Source organism: Lactuca sativa, chromosome 3 (assembly GCF_002870075.4).
Source record: "Lactuca sativa cultivar Salinas chromosome 3, Lsat_Salinas_v11, whole genome shotgun sequence".
Lineage (NCBI taxonomy): Eukaryota > Viridiplantae > Streptophyta > Magnoliopsida > Asterales > Asteraceae > Lactuca > Lactuca sativa.
The window spans coordinates 188,373,567-188,390,757 of record NC_056625.2 but is presented as its reverse complement, the minus strand read 5'-3'; the positions used below and the strand labels follow the sequence as shown (position 1 = coordinate 188,390,757).

General features: G+C 38.6%; 1 protein-coding gene across 1 annotated transcript; it reads left to right on the top strand.

The window, feature by feature from the left end:
* Positions 1-412: 412 nt before the first annotated feature.
* On the top strand, positions 413-1,372 carry LOC111895443 (uncharacterized). The gene has a single exon (XM_023891520.2). It carries the CDS (start codon positions 580-582, stop codon positions 1,342-1,344), a length of 765 nt encoding a protein of 254 aa, XP_023747288.1. The 5' UTR covers positions 413-579; the 3' UTR covers positions 1,345-1,372.
* The last annotated feature ends 15,819 nt before the right edge of the window (positions 1,373-17,191 follow it).

Here is a 17,191-nt window from a genome sequence, read left to right as displayed (position 1 = left end):
CTTTTATTCTAGTTTATTAATTTTAAATTACGTTTTCTAAATCAATTTAATGAATGAACATAAATATTCTGTATACATAACCATAAGGCTTATTTTATTATTTGAATTTTAATAAAATATATAAAGAACTCAATAACGAGAAACAGCTACCTTATTGCGACATTATTTTCACATGCAAGTTCCAGCTAGTGGAATAGAATTGTATAAACCACCCATTTGTATTCAAGGGTTATCATCTTTTATGTTTATAAGTACGATATGATACAGAATTTTATAAATTAAATAATAATAATTTTCATGATAAATTACTTACTTTCAGATTCAAACGGCATCTTACAACTCTAGTTGGTGATAAATAGATGATTTGACTCACATATTATAAATTTATGAAGTAATAACAAATTTGGTTCTTAACAAAAATGATAACTGGAAGTATCCTCCTATTAATAAAACAAGGAAAGTGATGACATTCCCCTCTCTATATATACCCCTTTCTACTAAATTCTCCTCTATCTCGTTCATCAGCTTGTTCTTTTTCGATCACAAAAAAGCCAAAAGATTCCTGGATATTTCAGCGAGATGCAACAACAGGAAAAAACCGAAGGGTCAGGAATCTCTCCTAGCTTCAGTTGTTACTCTTCTGATAGTTTAACATCCATAGCAGTCGCCAAAGTCATCGGTGAAGAACAGGCAAAAGATCATGAGTTCTCGTTTGTTTTAAGCGATGAGGATGTTTCAACCGAGGAAAACGAATCACAAGGACGGACAGTTTTTCCTGTTTTCAATCGAGATCTACTGATGAAAGATGAGAACGATCATGAGCCTAAAGCGAAGGAAAATGAGCTTCATGTTTCTTCTTCTATTACTGGTTCGTTACAGAAGCTGTTTATAGAAGAACGAGAGGAATCTTCTTTGTATTCATCATGGGAAGAGGAGGAATCCGAAAGTCAACATTCTAAAACATACTGCGTACTGTGGAGGACTAAGGGCGACTGTGGATCGCCACCTCGCATGAATAAATGTAAGAAGAGTAGTTCCACCGGATCAGGATCCAAGAGATGGAGTATTCGGTGTTTGCTTCGGCGGAGCAACAGCGAGGGTAAAGAACCGATGGTGTTGTTGACTCCTAAGAAGGTTGACAGTCAAAAACAAAAACGGAATTCCGGTGTGGTTTCAAAGGTCGCAGGGCGACTGAAGGTGCAAACTCCTGTACATGAACTGTTTTACGTGAGAAGAAGAGCTGAAAATGAAGTGGTTACGAGGAAGTCGTATCTACCCTACAGGCAAGATCTGGTAGGGTTCTTTTCAAATGTCAACGGAATTCGGAAAATGCTGCCATTTTAAATATAATCAAACCCTTTTTTTGTTAAAAGTTATTATTTCATTTAATCTTTTTTCACACCAATTCACTGTAAATATCTCTCTATTAGATGTTTCTTAAAAACAAAAGACTTCTGGTACGTAAAGTTTACCAATAATCGATGAAGTAGATACTTTGTCATAAACAATTGGTTTAAGAATGTGTACTTTAAAACATGAATGAGATTATACATATATATCAAATTGGATAAACATTTTGAATTTTTGTTTCTCACAATAGTACCCATAGCAGAAGATTTTATGGAGTCTTTTGCAAAACTAAGGCTGTTTTGAAAAAGCTTTGTAAAAAGAGAGTTGATTGAAATTGGTTGGTAACAATATTAGGGTTGACTAAGAAATTGAGTCCCCTTAACACAAAACTTGATTTTCAAAATTACAAATGTAGGCATGTAGCCGTTCAAGTTTCCATATATCTAACAATTTATCAAATTTACAAATGTAGGATGTTGTCCTTCATTTTTGATGTTGAGGGTTTAACTCTCATTGTAAACATAGGTGAATTTAAGGTGTATTAGGAGTAGGATAGATTTGTCGTTTAAAAAAAAATAATAAAAAAAAATTAAAATGTATCATTAAAACGGTAATAATTCTTTGAAGGGGTGTCCCATTCTTTACGAAAATCGGTTATGCAAGATCTCAACATATCCTCTAGGGTTTTTATGCTTCTCTCACTCTGGCCATCAGTTTGTGGGTGATAAGCAGTACTCATGTCTAGTCTTGTTCCTATAGATTTTTGTAGTGACTGCCAGAACCTTGAGGTGAATCTACTATCTCGGTCCGAGATAATGGATATGGGCACACCATGCAGTCGTACAATCTCTCTGAGGTATATTCTAGTTAGTTTCTCCAATTTATCCGTTTCTTTGATTGGTAGGAAATGCGCTGATTTTGTTAACCTATCGACGATCACCCAGATGGTGTCGAGTCCGCTTTCCGTCTTGGGTAATTTGGTTATGAAATCCATGGTTATCCGTTCCCACTTCCATTCGGGTATTTCTGGTTGTTGCAACAATCCTGAGGGTTTTTTGTATTCTATCTTGACTTTAGCGCACGTCAGACATTTACTCACGTAGGTAGCAATTTCGGCTTTCATGTTCGGCCACCAGTACAGTTTCTTGAGGTCGAGATACATCTTATCGAAGCCGGGATGTATGGAGTATCGTGTTTTATGGGCTTCGTTCATGACGACTTCTCTGAATCCGCCAAACTTCGGCATCCAGATCTGATCCATGAAGTAATGAACTCCATCATTCTTGACTTCAAGCTTCTTATCCATTCCCCTTAAGGCTTCCCCTGCCACATTTTTAGGTGTTAAGGCTTCTATTTGGGCTTCCTTGATTTTCGTGGACAGGTGTGAATGGATTGTCATAGTTAAAGATTTCACTCTGCGGCCCAAGTATTCCTTCCGGCTAAGTGCATCGGCCACCACGTTAGCCTTTCCGGGATGATATCAAATTTCGCATTCATAATCATTTAGTAGTTCTATCCACCGTCTTTGTCTCATGTTGAGTTCTTTCTGGTTGAGGATATGCTGGAGGCTTTTATGATCGGTGAAGATTGTACATTTCGTGTCGTAGAGATAGTGCCTCCATATCTTTAGAGCGAAGACGACTGCTCGTAGCTCGAGATTGTGCGTTATGTAGTTTACTTCGTGCGTTTTTAGTTTCCTTGAGGCGTAGGCGATGACCTTCCCTCGTCGCATCAGGACACACCCGAGTCCTTGGTTTGATGCATCGTAATAGACCACGAAGTCCTCTGGTCCTTCTGGCAAGGTTAGGATGGGCGCACTACATAAGGCTCGCTTTAGTGTCTGAAACACGATATCTTGTTTTTCTCCCCAGTCGAAGGTCACACTCTTTTGAGTTAGGGTGGTGAGTGGCTTGGCAATCTTTGAAAAGTTCTTTATGAACCTTCGGTAATACCCGTCGAGTCCCAAAAATTGCCGGATTTCTGTAGGGGTTCTTGGAGTCGTCCAACTCTCTATTGCCTTGATCTTAGAAGGATCCACGTGTATCCCCTCCTTGCTTACTATCAAAACTTCTAATCAAAATGGGCATAAGGTCGATTTGAAATAAGTGCTCGTTTAAATTTAATGTGCACCCTACGTACATATCGCTTGTGCTTTTCGTTTTACACCTTTTCATTTCTACAGTGAATATTTTATTGAGTGGTTGGGGTTTTTGATTAAGTAGGTGTTTGAATTTATGACTCACAAAACTTCTCTCCGCACCGCAGTCAAAGATTATGCATGCATAGATGTTGTCGAGGAGAAACGTACCCGTAACCACCGTGGGGTCAGCTATTGCTTCATTTTGACCTATCGCCAGCACTCTCACAACAATGCCAACATTCTTTGCCTTGGGGCAGTCCCTCTTGAAGTGCCCAGTTTCTCCACACCCATAACATGCCTGGCTTATCCCAGTACCAGGAGCTTGAGTGATTGGTCGCTGGTGCCTTCCAGAAACGGGCAGTGTGCCATTTCCTGTCGCAGTTTTTACAGTGCATCTCGCGGCAATTACCGTGGTGATGGTAGTTGCATATGCTGCACTTTGGCAGGTTCCCAGCATATTGTTTTGTTGGCGCACGGGTAGCAGGAGTTGTAGTGGGAGCAGTAGCGGCATGAACCGCCACCATTTGTTTCTTTGAAGGTTCTTGCGAACCAGTCCATACCGATGATTACATCAAAACTTCTTATCGAAATGGGCATAAGGTCGATTTGAAATAAGTGCTCGTTTAAATTTAATGTGCACCCTACATACATATCGCTTGTGCTTTCCGTTTTACAGTTTTTCATTTCTACAGTGAATATTTTATTGAGTGGTTGGGGTTTTTGATTAAGTAGGTGTTTGAATTTATGACTCACAAAACTTCTCTCCGCACCGCAGTCAAAGAGTATGCATGCATAGATGTTGTCGAGGAGAAACGTACCCGTAACCACCGTGGGGTCAGCTATTGCTTCATTTTGACCTATCGCCAGCACTCTCACAACACCTCCAACATTCTTTGCCTTGGGGCAGTCCCTCTTGAAGTGCCCAGTTTCTCCACACCCATAACATGGCTGGCTTATCCCAGTACCAGGAACTTGAGTGATTGGTCGCTGGTGCCTTCCAGAAACGGGCAGTGTGCCCTTTCCTGTCGTAGTTTTTAAAGTGCATCTCGCGGCAATTACCGTGGTGATGGTAGTTGCATATGCTGCACTTTGGCAGGTTCCCAACATATTGTTTTGTTGGCGCAGGGGTAGCAGGAGTTGTAGTGGGAGCAGTAGCGGCATGAACCGCCACCATTTGTTTCTTTGAAGGTTCTTGCGAACCAGTCCATACCGATGATTACATCAAAACTTCTTATCGAAATGGGCATAAGGTCGATTTGAAATAAGTGCTCGTTTAAATTTAATGTGCACCCTACGTACATATCGCTTATGCTTTCCGTTTTACAGTTTTTCATTTCTACAGTGAATATTTTATTAAGTGGTTGGGGTTTTTGATTAAGTAGGTGTTTGAATTTATGACTCACAAAACTTCTCTCCGCACCACAGTCAAAGACTATGCATGCATAAATGTTGTCGAGGAGAAACGTACCCATAACCACCGTGGGGTCAACTATTGCTTCATTTTGTCCTATCGCCAGCACTCTCCCAACACCGCCAGTATTCTTTGCCTTGGGGCATTCCCTCTTGAAGTGCCTAGTTTCTCCGCACCCATAACATGCCTGGCTTATCCCAGTACCAGGAACTTGAGTGATTGGTCGTTGGTGCCTTCCACAAACGGGCAGTGTGCCCTTTCCTGTCGCAGTTTTTACAGTGCATCTCGCGGGAATTACCGTGGTGATGGTAGTTGCATATGCTGCACTTTGGCAGGTTCCCAGCATATTGTTTTGTTGTCGCAGGGTAGCAGGAGTTGTAGTGGGAGCAGTAGCGGCATGAACCGCCACCATTTGTTTCTTTGAAGGTTCTTGCGAAGTTTTCCCCTTTCTCTTGTTCCAGAATTTCTTCTTGCTATTTTTGTTGGCATTGTTATCGTTGTTGTTGTTCCCTTTGGTTGGTTCAGCGACGATAGCTGTGACTCCTTGACAGACACCATGATCAACAAGAGATTGCGCCAGTTCCTTGGCGCTGTCGAAGGTCATGGGTTTGGAGGCTAACACACTTCCTCGAAGTTGGGGTGATAGTCTCCAGATGTACCTCTCCAACTTTTGGCTTTCCAGGATCAACATCCCTAGGCAAAGTATTATCAAGTCACTAAATCTGTTGGTATAGCCTGCGATGTCCGAGCCTACCATCGTAAAGCCCCACAGTTCCTGTTCGAGCTTCTAAATCTCGCCTCTTGGGCAGTACTTTCGTAGGAGCATTCGTTTCAGGTTTTCCCAACCCATGGAGTTCGCCACCACTAGGGTTAGTGCCTTAACGTGGCCGTTCCACCATGTCAGGGCCCGCTCAGAGAAAGTAAAAGCAGCAAATTTTACTTTGCTTTCTTTAGGGTATGCGCAAATTTCGAATACAACTTCCATTTTCTCTATCCATTGGGATAGAGCCATCACTCCCCCAGTCCCATAAAAAGGAATAGGTTTTCCGTTGGTGAAGTCCTTGTAAGTACATACCCCAGAACGGCCTTGGCTTTGGCCATTTGTAAGGCTGTTTGTTCCTCCTCCTGACCCGTTGTTGCTCATTTGGGCCATCGCTGCGGTTACAGTGGCTGCTACCGCAGTTTGGAACATAGCTGCATCCATAGTTGGAGGGGGCGGTGGAGGTGGTGTTGGAGTTGAGCTTCTGCGTGCTGATCTACGAGGAGGCATGTTCTGGTAGAGAAAATAAAATGAACACTATAAGTTTCTAATGTTTTGACAATCGTGTACTAGAGGTTTAGTTGTATCTTGTAATTTGTTTTGACTTTAGTTTATGGTTTCAAAGTAGGTATAACAATTTAGTTAATCCCATAAGTTTCGAGAGGTATGTAAAGAAGTACTTCATATTTATATATATATGTCACACATACGGTGCGCTACATTATGCTTCATGTTTAGGAAAATTTGACCTATCTAGAGGTCTCCGATTACAAGTACAAAGGAAATAAGGGAAAAACTTTATCCGAGGTCCTATTCTATATCAAAATTGTTGGAGTTGAGCAAGTTCTACTTGCGGGGTGTTGTGCATTTGGAGCTAGACTCGGCATCCGACTGCTTGACTCCCATTAGGCGCCTTTCAAGAACTGCTTGTTGTTCCTTCATCTCTCTTATTTCTGCTAGTGCTGTCACCATTTGATTCTGAAGCGTCCCTGTGTAGAGTTGGGTATTTTCGTGTAGTCCTTCCAGACGACGGATGTCTGCGGCGTTACCGTGTGTAGCAGCATTGATCTCACAAACTCTGGCCGCTTGCTTGTCCGCATGGTAGTTCTTGGTAGCTATAGTGCCCACAATAATGGGAAGCGCTCGATCAGCTAAACCTCCCCCACTGACATTGTAAAAATCTCAACACATGCCAAAACGAGGGCGTACACCTAGTTGGCGACTCCAGTAGTAGAGGTGGCTTCCTCAGATGGGAATGGGTCCTGGTTGATATGGTCTGACTTCGGGAGGATGAGGGACAGGAGGCTCGATTACTTCCGACTCGGAGTCTGTCCCACTAGCAGCTTCTTCTTCCTCCTCGACCTCCTCGTCGACTTCGAATTCCTCTCCGACTTCGACTTCGAATTCTTCTTCGACTTCCTCTTCGATTTCCTCCGGGTCTTCTTCTATCCATCCGCCGTTGCCTTGGTTTGGGTAGTAGGGATCTCCCGGTAAATGGAATCTTGCCATTTGTCTGTACTAGGATAGAGGTATGAGAATTTTATAAGAAAAGAAATTTCTATTTAACGGCATCCTATGTTTAACTATATCTTATGGTGTGCAAGTTATTCATTGTACTATTATTTTATAACAATATTCCTATAGTATTTCAAATTGGCGAATCTAAAAGAATTTTATTTGGTAAGTTTTTGACTTGTTATCCACTACGACCATTCCTCGATGTACGTTGGTCAAATCCAGGATAAATATAGTTGATCAGGCTATATTTATTCTCGATTTGATTACATACCCCGAGGCCCAATCGTAGTGTCGCAACTTGCCTTAATACATTTTAGAAAACTTTGTCATGATACAAGACTGATACATGCGAGTAAAAATGTATATTTTTAAAAGAAAATATATTGTTTATGAAAACGTTTTGTCAGAGGGTTTTTGGTCCCCTTTGTATTTATAGTTTGTATATCTTATGTGGTTTGATATACTTAGGTCACTATAAACAATGCTCTGATACCAATCTGTCACACCCCCAAACCAGAATGGCGGAAACATTCGGGGGTGGTAGACTTCACGTAGTACCATAACAATTGAATATTGTAAAGAAAGTAACACAACCATCATATATATAATAAAAAAAATGTATATTGTTGCGTTGTACACATTTCCAAAAGAATATTACAATATGATGATGTAAAATGTTTAATAATAAACGTCCTTAGCGTTCCTTCTTCAAAAGCTGGTAGTTATCTGTATTACTGATTCCCTGAGAAATACAAGTGGTTTCGAAAAAGTGTCAACAATTAAGTTGGTGAGTTCATAAGTGTTTTGTGTTGAAAAGTATGTCCTTTTGGTAGAAAATCGATGAACGTGGTTTTCAGAAAATCCAATATTTTCTATATATAGTTTGAAAAGTTCCCAAAGTTTGAGTGCGTTAGTATTTTTCGTACTTGAATGATAAAGATAAACTTTGTGTTCAAAATAATGTAAATACTGAATGCATATATGAATCTCGTAAATGAAACTTGTTTTTATACTTTCATGTGAGTCTTATAACCATACTATTGACACAGACTGCCTGTAACAACATTTTTCAGGTGTTGTAGTGTTATGACAATTGTCAACCCAGACCTGCCGGTCTAACTGTAGCTAACAGTTTAGGTGCGGGGTTGTCAATCCCGTATAGATCTATACACAAGTATCACGCTCTCCCTCCAAGAGATTATGGTATATAATACAAGACTTGAAATGCATACATAAGAGTACGTTGAAGTTTGAATATCTCACATCACTTAGTATAAATAGATTTACGATAAGAAAGACTTTACTTCATTTTTGTTAAAAGTATTTCGTTTTTCAAGATGTATACGTAAGAATGTATGAATAACTTGCTAACTATACCCATTATAGTTTTTCAGAAGGTATGTTCCATTTGGTCAAAATAACTTGATGATATACTAAACTTTATACGTAAAGTAAGATGTTGGTATTCATAAATAATAAGATAGATGTTTCATTTATGTTTATAAAACGATACGTTTACTTGTATTGTACTTGTATTTCCCCCCTAAAACATGAAAAGACTTGAAAAGTAGGGGTATGAACTCACTTGTTTGGTTTGAAGAGAGTGGGACTAGAGTCGAGCAGAAGTTCAACCGCGGAAAGCTGCGTCTTCGAGCTCCTCGGGGATCTCGGTAGCGTAGAACCTTCGTCAGGGGCTCGGTTGCGGAAATCGAAGGCGTCAGGACAGCTTCTGGTGCTTTTAAATGTGTGAGAGTGAGTGTGGGTTTGAGAATGTGTGCCAAAACTCCGGAGCTTATGCCTTCTATTTATAGGGCTGGAAGGACAAGTACGCTGGGCGTACGCGTTACGCTTGGCGTACTTCGGTTATGCTGGGCGTAACTTTGCGTCATGGCTTACGGCTCGAGTCTAGCTAGGCGTAGAGCTGTAGCCGATGGGACCCGACCCTGCACCTGAGTACGCTGGGCGTACTCCTACATTACACTGGGTGTAATCCTGGCTTCCGTCTTCTAAACTCCATAACTTTCGTGTACGGGCTCCGTTTTTCGCATTCTTTATATCCACTCGTAGATGAGATTGTGCTCTACAACTTTCATTTAGACTCTGTCGGCTAGTTTTGACTTTATGTTTAATGATATGTTTTTAATAGGCCGGGACTGCTAAAGTCCGTTAAAAATTCATAGTTTCTTTATCCGACGTCGGTTTTCGTTGTCTTTTTATCATTTTATTCCTATTGTGGAGACCTTCAACTTTCGTTTAGGTTGCGTTGGCTAAATATCGCTCGATCTTCAATTCGAGTTTTTAGCCCTCTACTACTGTTACGAAACTAGGAAAATTCATAACTTCTTCAGACGAGGTCCGATTTGGGCTATCTTTTTATGTACGTTTACAGTTTAATGAACTCTACGACTTTTATTTAGATACTTAAGGCTAAAATGCATTTTATTGTAATTTCACTTTTTACGTTAAATAGTATTTTACCGGGTGTGCCGTAAATATTTGAGTGGTTATAGTTTCTTCAATATAACCCGGTTTCGAATGTTCTTTATGTTGTTGGAAACCTTGGCACGATATCTAACATTTGATGTATCCCAAATTAGATATTTGAACACTATATTTTTGAGGTTAATTTCGTTGAATCCAAGTAGTTTTCATTGTATTTGACTTTTGAGTGTTACATTGCTCTTGGAAAAATACAGGGTTGTCACACTCACACATGACAGTCAATGATGTTTCATGCTCTAAATCTTGTGAAGCTACGATTAAATTTCTTCGTGAACAAAATGATTTGCTAATAAGGGAAATTAAGGACCTTAAGTGCTAAGGGTATACCCTTAGGAAAGGTCAGAAACCCCTGAGAGAACAATTAGAGGCCAAAAATAAGGACTTTAGGAAACTTTAAGAAGAATACAGTAATAAATGTGTGAATTATGATTATGTTAGGGGACAGATTTCCAGTCTAACTGCCGAGCTTGACACATTGAAAAACAAATTTGAAAATGCAGATTTTAACTTCAAAAAGTTTGATGTGTCAAGTGAGAAAGTTAAGACTATGATTGAGAAACAATTTAAATTTAAAGATAATCAAACTAAGGGTTTAGGGTATCATAGTGTCCCACCTGCTTTTAATAACAACTATAACCCACCTCTTGTGACCAACAAGGAATAAATTCCTGCTCAGTTTGGCCCTCTCCCTGAACATGCTTCAGTTAAGACTGAATCATCTTGGCCAACTGAGAATATTAATGTGAATGTTTTTGATGATTCTACTTGTTGTGCAGGTAAAGGAGTAGAAGATGAGAACAATGAGAACACTATTGAACAAACAAATGACCCCTTTAACTATGAATTTGTTGCTTCTAATCAACTTGTTATTGGTAAATACAGGCCACCAATTCAAGCTAAACATAGTGCCTATTGCAAGTGTGTTTGTGGGAATAATTAGAGACAAGGAAAGGGTACGCCACCAGGGGCAGGAAGAAACAATTCCTACGTGAAGAAAAAGACATGTTTTCACTGTGGAACACCTAGACACATTGCCAGAAATTGTCCTAATCACACATATGTTCCATATTACACACAAGGATAGCGGAACGGGCCAAGAGGAAGATACCCCAAAAGAAGCCCTTCAAGGTCACAATCGTGCAATGGTGATTGGAACGCACAAAAGACCAAGTCATCAACTCCTAACAACAAGAAAGGAACGTCAGCCAAGAAGCCAAGCTCAAGAGATTCTCTAGTGAATCCAAGACTAGTTAAGTTAAATTCATCTCAACGATCGGCTTCAAGTTCCAAAGCAAGCGATAAGGCATCCATCCGAACGACCAAGAAATGGGTTAATCCCAACTATACATGGGTACCAAAGCTTCACTCTCCCAAATCACCTAATGATTCTAACATTTCTTCATCTTATGTTTGTGATAAGCAGGATATGTCATGGGAGAGAGTACCTTGCAAAGATGAAAAAGGTCGACCCAGTTTCAAAATGAACTGGTTCCAAAGACTAACTGAGCCCGCTCTGTGCTGGAGCAGCTATGGAGGCATATCATCATACTTTGGTTTGTTGGTAGTGGTTGTTCTAGGCACATGATAGGGGGCATCTCTCAACTGTACAACATTCAGAACTTTGTTTGAGAATATGTGTCCTTCGTTGGAAAGTAAGAAAGGAAAGGATCACACATGAGGTTTATGCTTAATGATGTGAAGAATTTCTGGATCGGTTTTGAGATCAAAATATGTGTGCTGTTCTCAGACCTTCTAGATGCAAATTTAATCGGTGACTTACGGTTTGAGTTTTCTTCTCGATTCTCCTAAGTTTATATTAAAATGATTTGTTTTGAAGACAATCTTTTATTTTTGTATAGTTTTCTTTTCTAGGTATTGTTTGGGAATTGATATGAAGTATAGTTCTAAAGGGAAATTTATGATTCGTGTAATGCACTAAAGTCGAATTGTTTAGACTCTACGTTCAATGTCATGGTAGACACAAAATATTCAAAAGGACTAGACATATATTGACAATGAAAGGACTAGACAATATGAACTTAGATAGTTTCAGTTGGACTGACCATATGACGCTTGGGTAGATTGAATAGTGAGATAAACATGGGAACCTGCGAGATACATTAAAAATTAATCACCTAGAACTGTGGCTCAACATTTCTTTGATGTATGGACTTATGTCCTTAATTGCAGTACTGATAGGGCAACTGGGTGTTCTGATAAAGTAGGTCTGTAGGAGATTATTTTCTTGCTTTCTATCTGCCAGTCATATGTTGGCTCCTTTGCGCGATTGGAACAAATCCCACCTGGAATGCAGCATATGCAACTCTATTTCTATGCATCTTCTTATCTATGCAATTCTTTCTATATGTTAGACATATGATATTCCCTCTGTGTGATCAGAAGATCCAACCTAGGACACATCATATGCACCCTTCTACTTCTCTATCCATCTATCTATGTTAGTCATATGTTGTTCCCTCTACGTGATTGGAAGACATCCGACCTTGGATACAACATATGCATCTCTATATCTGACTTCTTTCTTAATGATTGAATACTCACCTAAAGTAAGGAATTCTTTGGAAGTTTTTGATTATCGGGGTATATCGCGTAGTGGGAAACACGTTCTAGTGCATCTAAAACTGAACAATTTAAAAGGTTGTCTGTACATCTTACTGCTAAATTTTAGTGGACAACAATATCCTTGGTCGTCGTCAGCTAAATGGTCTATTTAGGAATATAGGTACAATTGTCCTGTCACTTATAATCTGTCCAATTTGTCAACATCCTTTATGTTTAAGTGGACCACAATACCGGCGATTGACCAGATCTAAAGATGCAGGTGTGTGCTGATAAACGATATTGAATTGCCTGACAACTTTGATCCCAAATCAGTCTTAAAGTTAGCTAATATTTTTGTTTTTGTTAAATTTGTTCATAATCTTCCTCTATGCACAAATTTAGGGTGAGAATTAATTTATTTTTAAAATCAAACAAAAATCAGATAAATTAAAAGTCCAAAAATAGTGTTATTTCTATTTTATTTCTTGCTTAGAAAAATATGAAAAATCCAAAAATATTTTTGTTTTTGTTTTATTCCTTTCAGAAAATACGAAAAATCCAAAAATATTGTGTGCTAAGTTTTCTTTTAGTTTTCTTTTTATCTCACATTTTTTTGTCTTGAAAAGTGAATTCAGATGTAGATGAGACTCATGTAGACTGTATCGAGATTTTCTGAGTCAAGGCTTCATCCGTGATTATTGAAGAATATTCTTTCGAAGGAACAAGAAATGAAGATTATTCTTTCAACATACAATTTTTCAACCCTAGAAAAAAGGTGAAGCTTACTTGAAGATTATTTGACAAATTGCATTGGATCCTCCTCAATCAACTTGTTGCTATCTATGAACCTGCTGAAGTGATTCAGAAGATTCGTTCTCTCTGATATTTTCTCTGACGATTCTCAAGCTGCAAATCCTAATTTTCAAGAATCTTTACAAGAAGCCTCCTCACCCAACGTGCGTTCAATGTCAAATTTTGAAGAAATACCCAACTGTTCAGGATGATGTCACTCACTTAGAAGATTCATATGCTCATCTTGAAGTTGTGAAGAAATCCAAGATAAAAGCTGAAGCGAAGCTCAAAGAGTGAAAACTGAGAATAAATGCAAGATACAATCCTAGGGGGAGTTTGTTGGGTCAAAGAGAAGAAAGCTATAAACCAAGAGGGAGATTGTTGGGTCTAAAATATGGTTTATACTTTGCTTTTCTAATCATTTATTGTTTTTAGTCTATGGATCGAAAACAGCCTTGGGCTTAAGGTTGTAAACGCATTTACGGTTGTAAATGCGTTTACAGTTGTAAACATGTTAGCGGCTACTATTCCCTATAAATAGTGTCAGTAGATGTCAGATAAAAAAAAGTTTACGGTCAATTGTGTGTGTAAAGCAAGGTATTCTAGAGAGAGAAAGTTAGAGAGAGAGAGAGAGAAGAAGTGTGTGTGTCTATGTGAATCTTGTGTAAGGATTATCATTCATATCATCAATACACCATAGATTCACCAAGTGTTTTTTCTTCTTCTTCTCCATTTGATCTTGCATCATCCGCTTGATTGGGATTCCATACCATCAAGTGGATCAGATTGATACATCAAGCGAATTTTGGGACTTACAGATATATTTAATACTTTTTTGCACATCTCTATAGATATTTGATACTAAAATGTTATAAATTTGTATTCTGGATATTACAAGGACTAAGTGATAAAATAGAAAATACTAGAGCATATTCAGGATGAAATTTGTAGCTTGAAGACTAATGAGGCATATACTGGTTCAGCCATATAACATCCATCTGGTTCGTCCTAGCTGAATCACTAACATGCATATTAGGTGAGGAAAACCTACCCTCGTACAAATTCTAAGCTGAGTCGAGATGTCAAACCATCGAACAGTAAGAACGGTTACGAGTAACAACTGGCAAGGTCCAGATGGATAAAACCTCGATATTGCCAACAAACAGGTTGCAAATGTGCTTTAGAGATCGTAAACAATACACTCGTTCTATTGAAAGTGACTACTAAGCTTTCTAGGTTCAACCATTCGTAACTTCAGGAAAGGAAGCATTAATGAAGACTAGACAGTGCATGCTCGGTCCATCTAAGAAGAACATTTCCCGATAAATGAAGTATAAAGGTCTATAATGAGAACAACACAGGTATGCAGTATTTAATATATTTTCCATACATTATAGAAAATTCATCAAATCTTCGACAAATTTAATCATCAGAGCGTTCTCCCATGTATTATCCAAGTCAACTTTTGACAGTTTGTGGTGCATGTCAAGTTTTGAAACGATGACTCTCACTGGAGCATTTAAGGAGGAACCATCTAGAAGAATTGTGAAATATGAGTTCTATCAAGTGGTGCGATCAATGGGACCACAAAACAAATGGTCAACGGTGGTGATCCGACTGGTAATGTAAGTCTGATTCCAAGAACACAAACTCTAGAGGCTCTTACAAACACACCTCAAGTAGCGAAGGTAGTAAGAGAAAAAAACACCACAACACCCTCTTATAGAAATTCAACTAGTAAGAAATGAAGAACTTACAATTGAAGAACAATAAACGAAAGAATATGAAGCTTTTAAAAGATACAAAGCCATGAAAAACGACAGATAGAAATAAAAAAACAAAAAGCTCATGTAGAGAAAGATTGGGAACATGTATATCTTCATATGTGAGACTCAAGCAATTCTGAATGTAAAACATTAAGATATCGAAAAAATGATGATAAAGGTGAAACTGGAGAGAGAACGAAGAATGAGCCAAGGTTGAAAGAAGCGTGAGGTGTTGTAGAAGATAGAGAAAATAATTGAGTGTTTCATGTCCTGAACTTTAGGAATTTGTTCACAGATGATATCAATGAGATGTCGTTCCCGTTTGGGATCAAAGGACCTAGGTTGAAGCCATATGATGGCACCGGAGACCCGAATAATCACGTCTCAAATTTTCAATGGTTCATCAAGCTGACCCTGATAGATCCCAAGTTGCGAAGTCTCTACATTACCAGAACACTAGATGGGTCAGCAAGATATTAGTTAGCTAGCCTCCCAGAAAATGGAATTAGTAGTTTCAAAGAGCTATGTACGAAGTTTTGGAAGTGTTACATTCAACAACGGAGATTCCAGCAGAAGGTACACGCCATATTTGCTTGCAGATAATGAGGAGGAGAACTGAATAATGAATACTTCAATCATTTTAATAAAATAAGTCAGATGATGCCTAACCAAGACGATCCCATGATCCTTGCAACTTTCACATATAGACTATTACAAGGAGAGTTGTTTAGAAAGTTGGTAGGAAAGTTTATTGATTCCCCAGAAGATGAAAGTGTTAAGAATCCTAGAATGAGGAGTAAAGACATGTCTAAAACAGAGAGATACATTCCTTGGCCTTATAAACCTTCCCATAGAAACTTTAATTGTACCAGAAAGTATCAAAAGTTCGAATATGGTGGAAATGAGAGAAATGGTGATAGTTTCGTCCCTTATATATAAGAAGCATTTGAGGCGCATCCCCAAATAATTCAAAGAAAGGGAAATGAAGGGAACAATCAGATAAGGTAACCTAGAGATCCCAATCAATATTGTAACTTCCATAAGAAGTTATGAGATGCCATGGTAAATTAAGAAAGCTTGAAAAGAGAAAAGGATCAGAATAAAGAGCCGAAACCAAAAGAAATCTCAAATCAGAAGAAATATGAGATTGTATGTGATGCAAAAGTAATAATGATCCATGGATAAATTAGCAAGATACGATAAAGAGTAGGAAGTGGACTCGCCACGAGTTCACAAAAAACGATATGATACTGCCGAACCACCAAGGCATCTTATGCCTCATCATCAAAGATTCAGTTGGGAACACATTGATCCACACGATATACGTAGACAATGGAAGCTCGGTGAATATTCTACATGATAGTTTCCTAACATGATTACCTGAACATGTTAGAGCTTTCGGCAAACCAGCAACATCATGTTTAGTATGATTTGTCGGACAGTCAGTGTGGCCAGTAGTGAAAATATGACTTCCCTTTGTGTCAACTAATTATGAGAATGGATTAAAGAAGACCATCGTGGCCAAATTCCTTATAATAAAAGCTCCATTACCATACAATATGCTTTTTGGAAGGATAGGCTTATGGTAGTTACACATAATACGGTCCATCGTCCATGGTCTCCTTAAGTTCCCACTAGAGGAGATACGATAACAGTAAGAAGCAGGTCGTTTGCCCCAAAATAGCGAAGGCATATCGTACAACAAGGCACATAGCAAAAGGAAGTAAGCTTGTTCATAAAAGAGGAAAATATTATCGTTAATCCAAAGTATACATAACAAATAATGCAAGTCAGTTCGGAACTACCGAGCCAGCTTAGGAAAGGGTTAGCAAAACTTATAAAGAAAGGAATGGCATATTAACAAAAAGGAATGAGATATTAAACAAGGAATGAACTATTAAACAAGGAAGCTGTTGATTTAGCGGAATCAAGGGTAGTAACAGCGACACAATTTCCAAAATGGATATTAATCCAGTTTTAGTGAAAAAAGGTGATAGGATGACGGGGATGCATTTGAACTTCATAGATCTAAACAAAGCATGCCCGAAGCATAGTAATCCATTGATGAAAATCAAGTAGAAGATATAATCATTGTGAGGATACAAGTAGAAGTCATTTCTTGATGCTTACAAATGGGTTCATTTGGTACAAATAGCCACGAAAGTCGGCAGCGAAACAACATTTTACACCGACAGTGGATCTTACTATTAGTTGACGATGCCATTTGTTTTAAGGAATGTAGGAGTGACTTATCAAAAGTTGGTACAATGTAGTGACAATACATGAATAAAAGCCAATATTTACAAAGTACAAGACTTGATAAACATGAAAGCCCCAAATTTAGTCAAAGATATAAAATCCTGAATGAAAAATTAGCTGCTTGGGGGAGG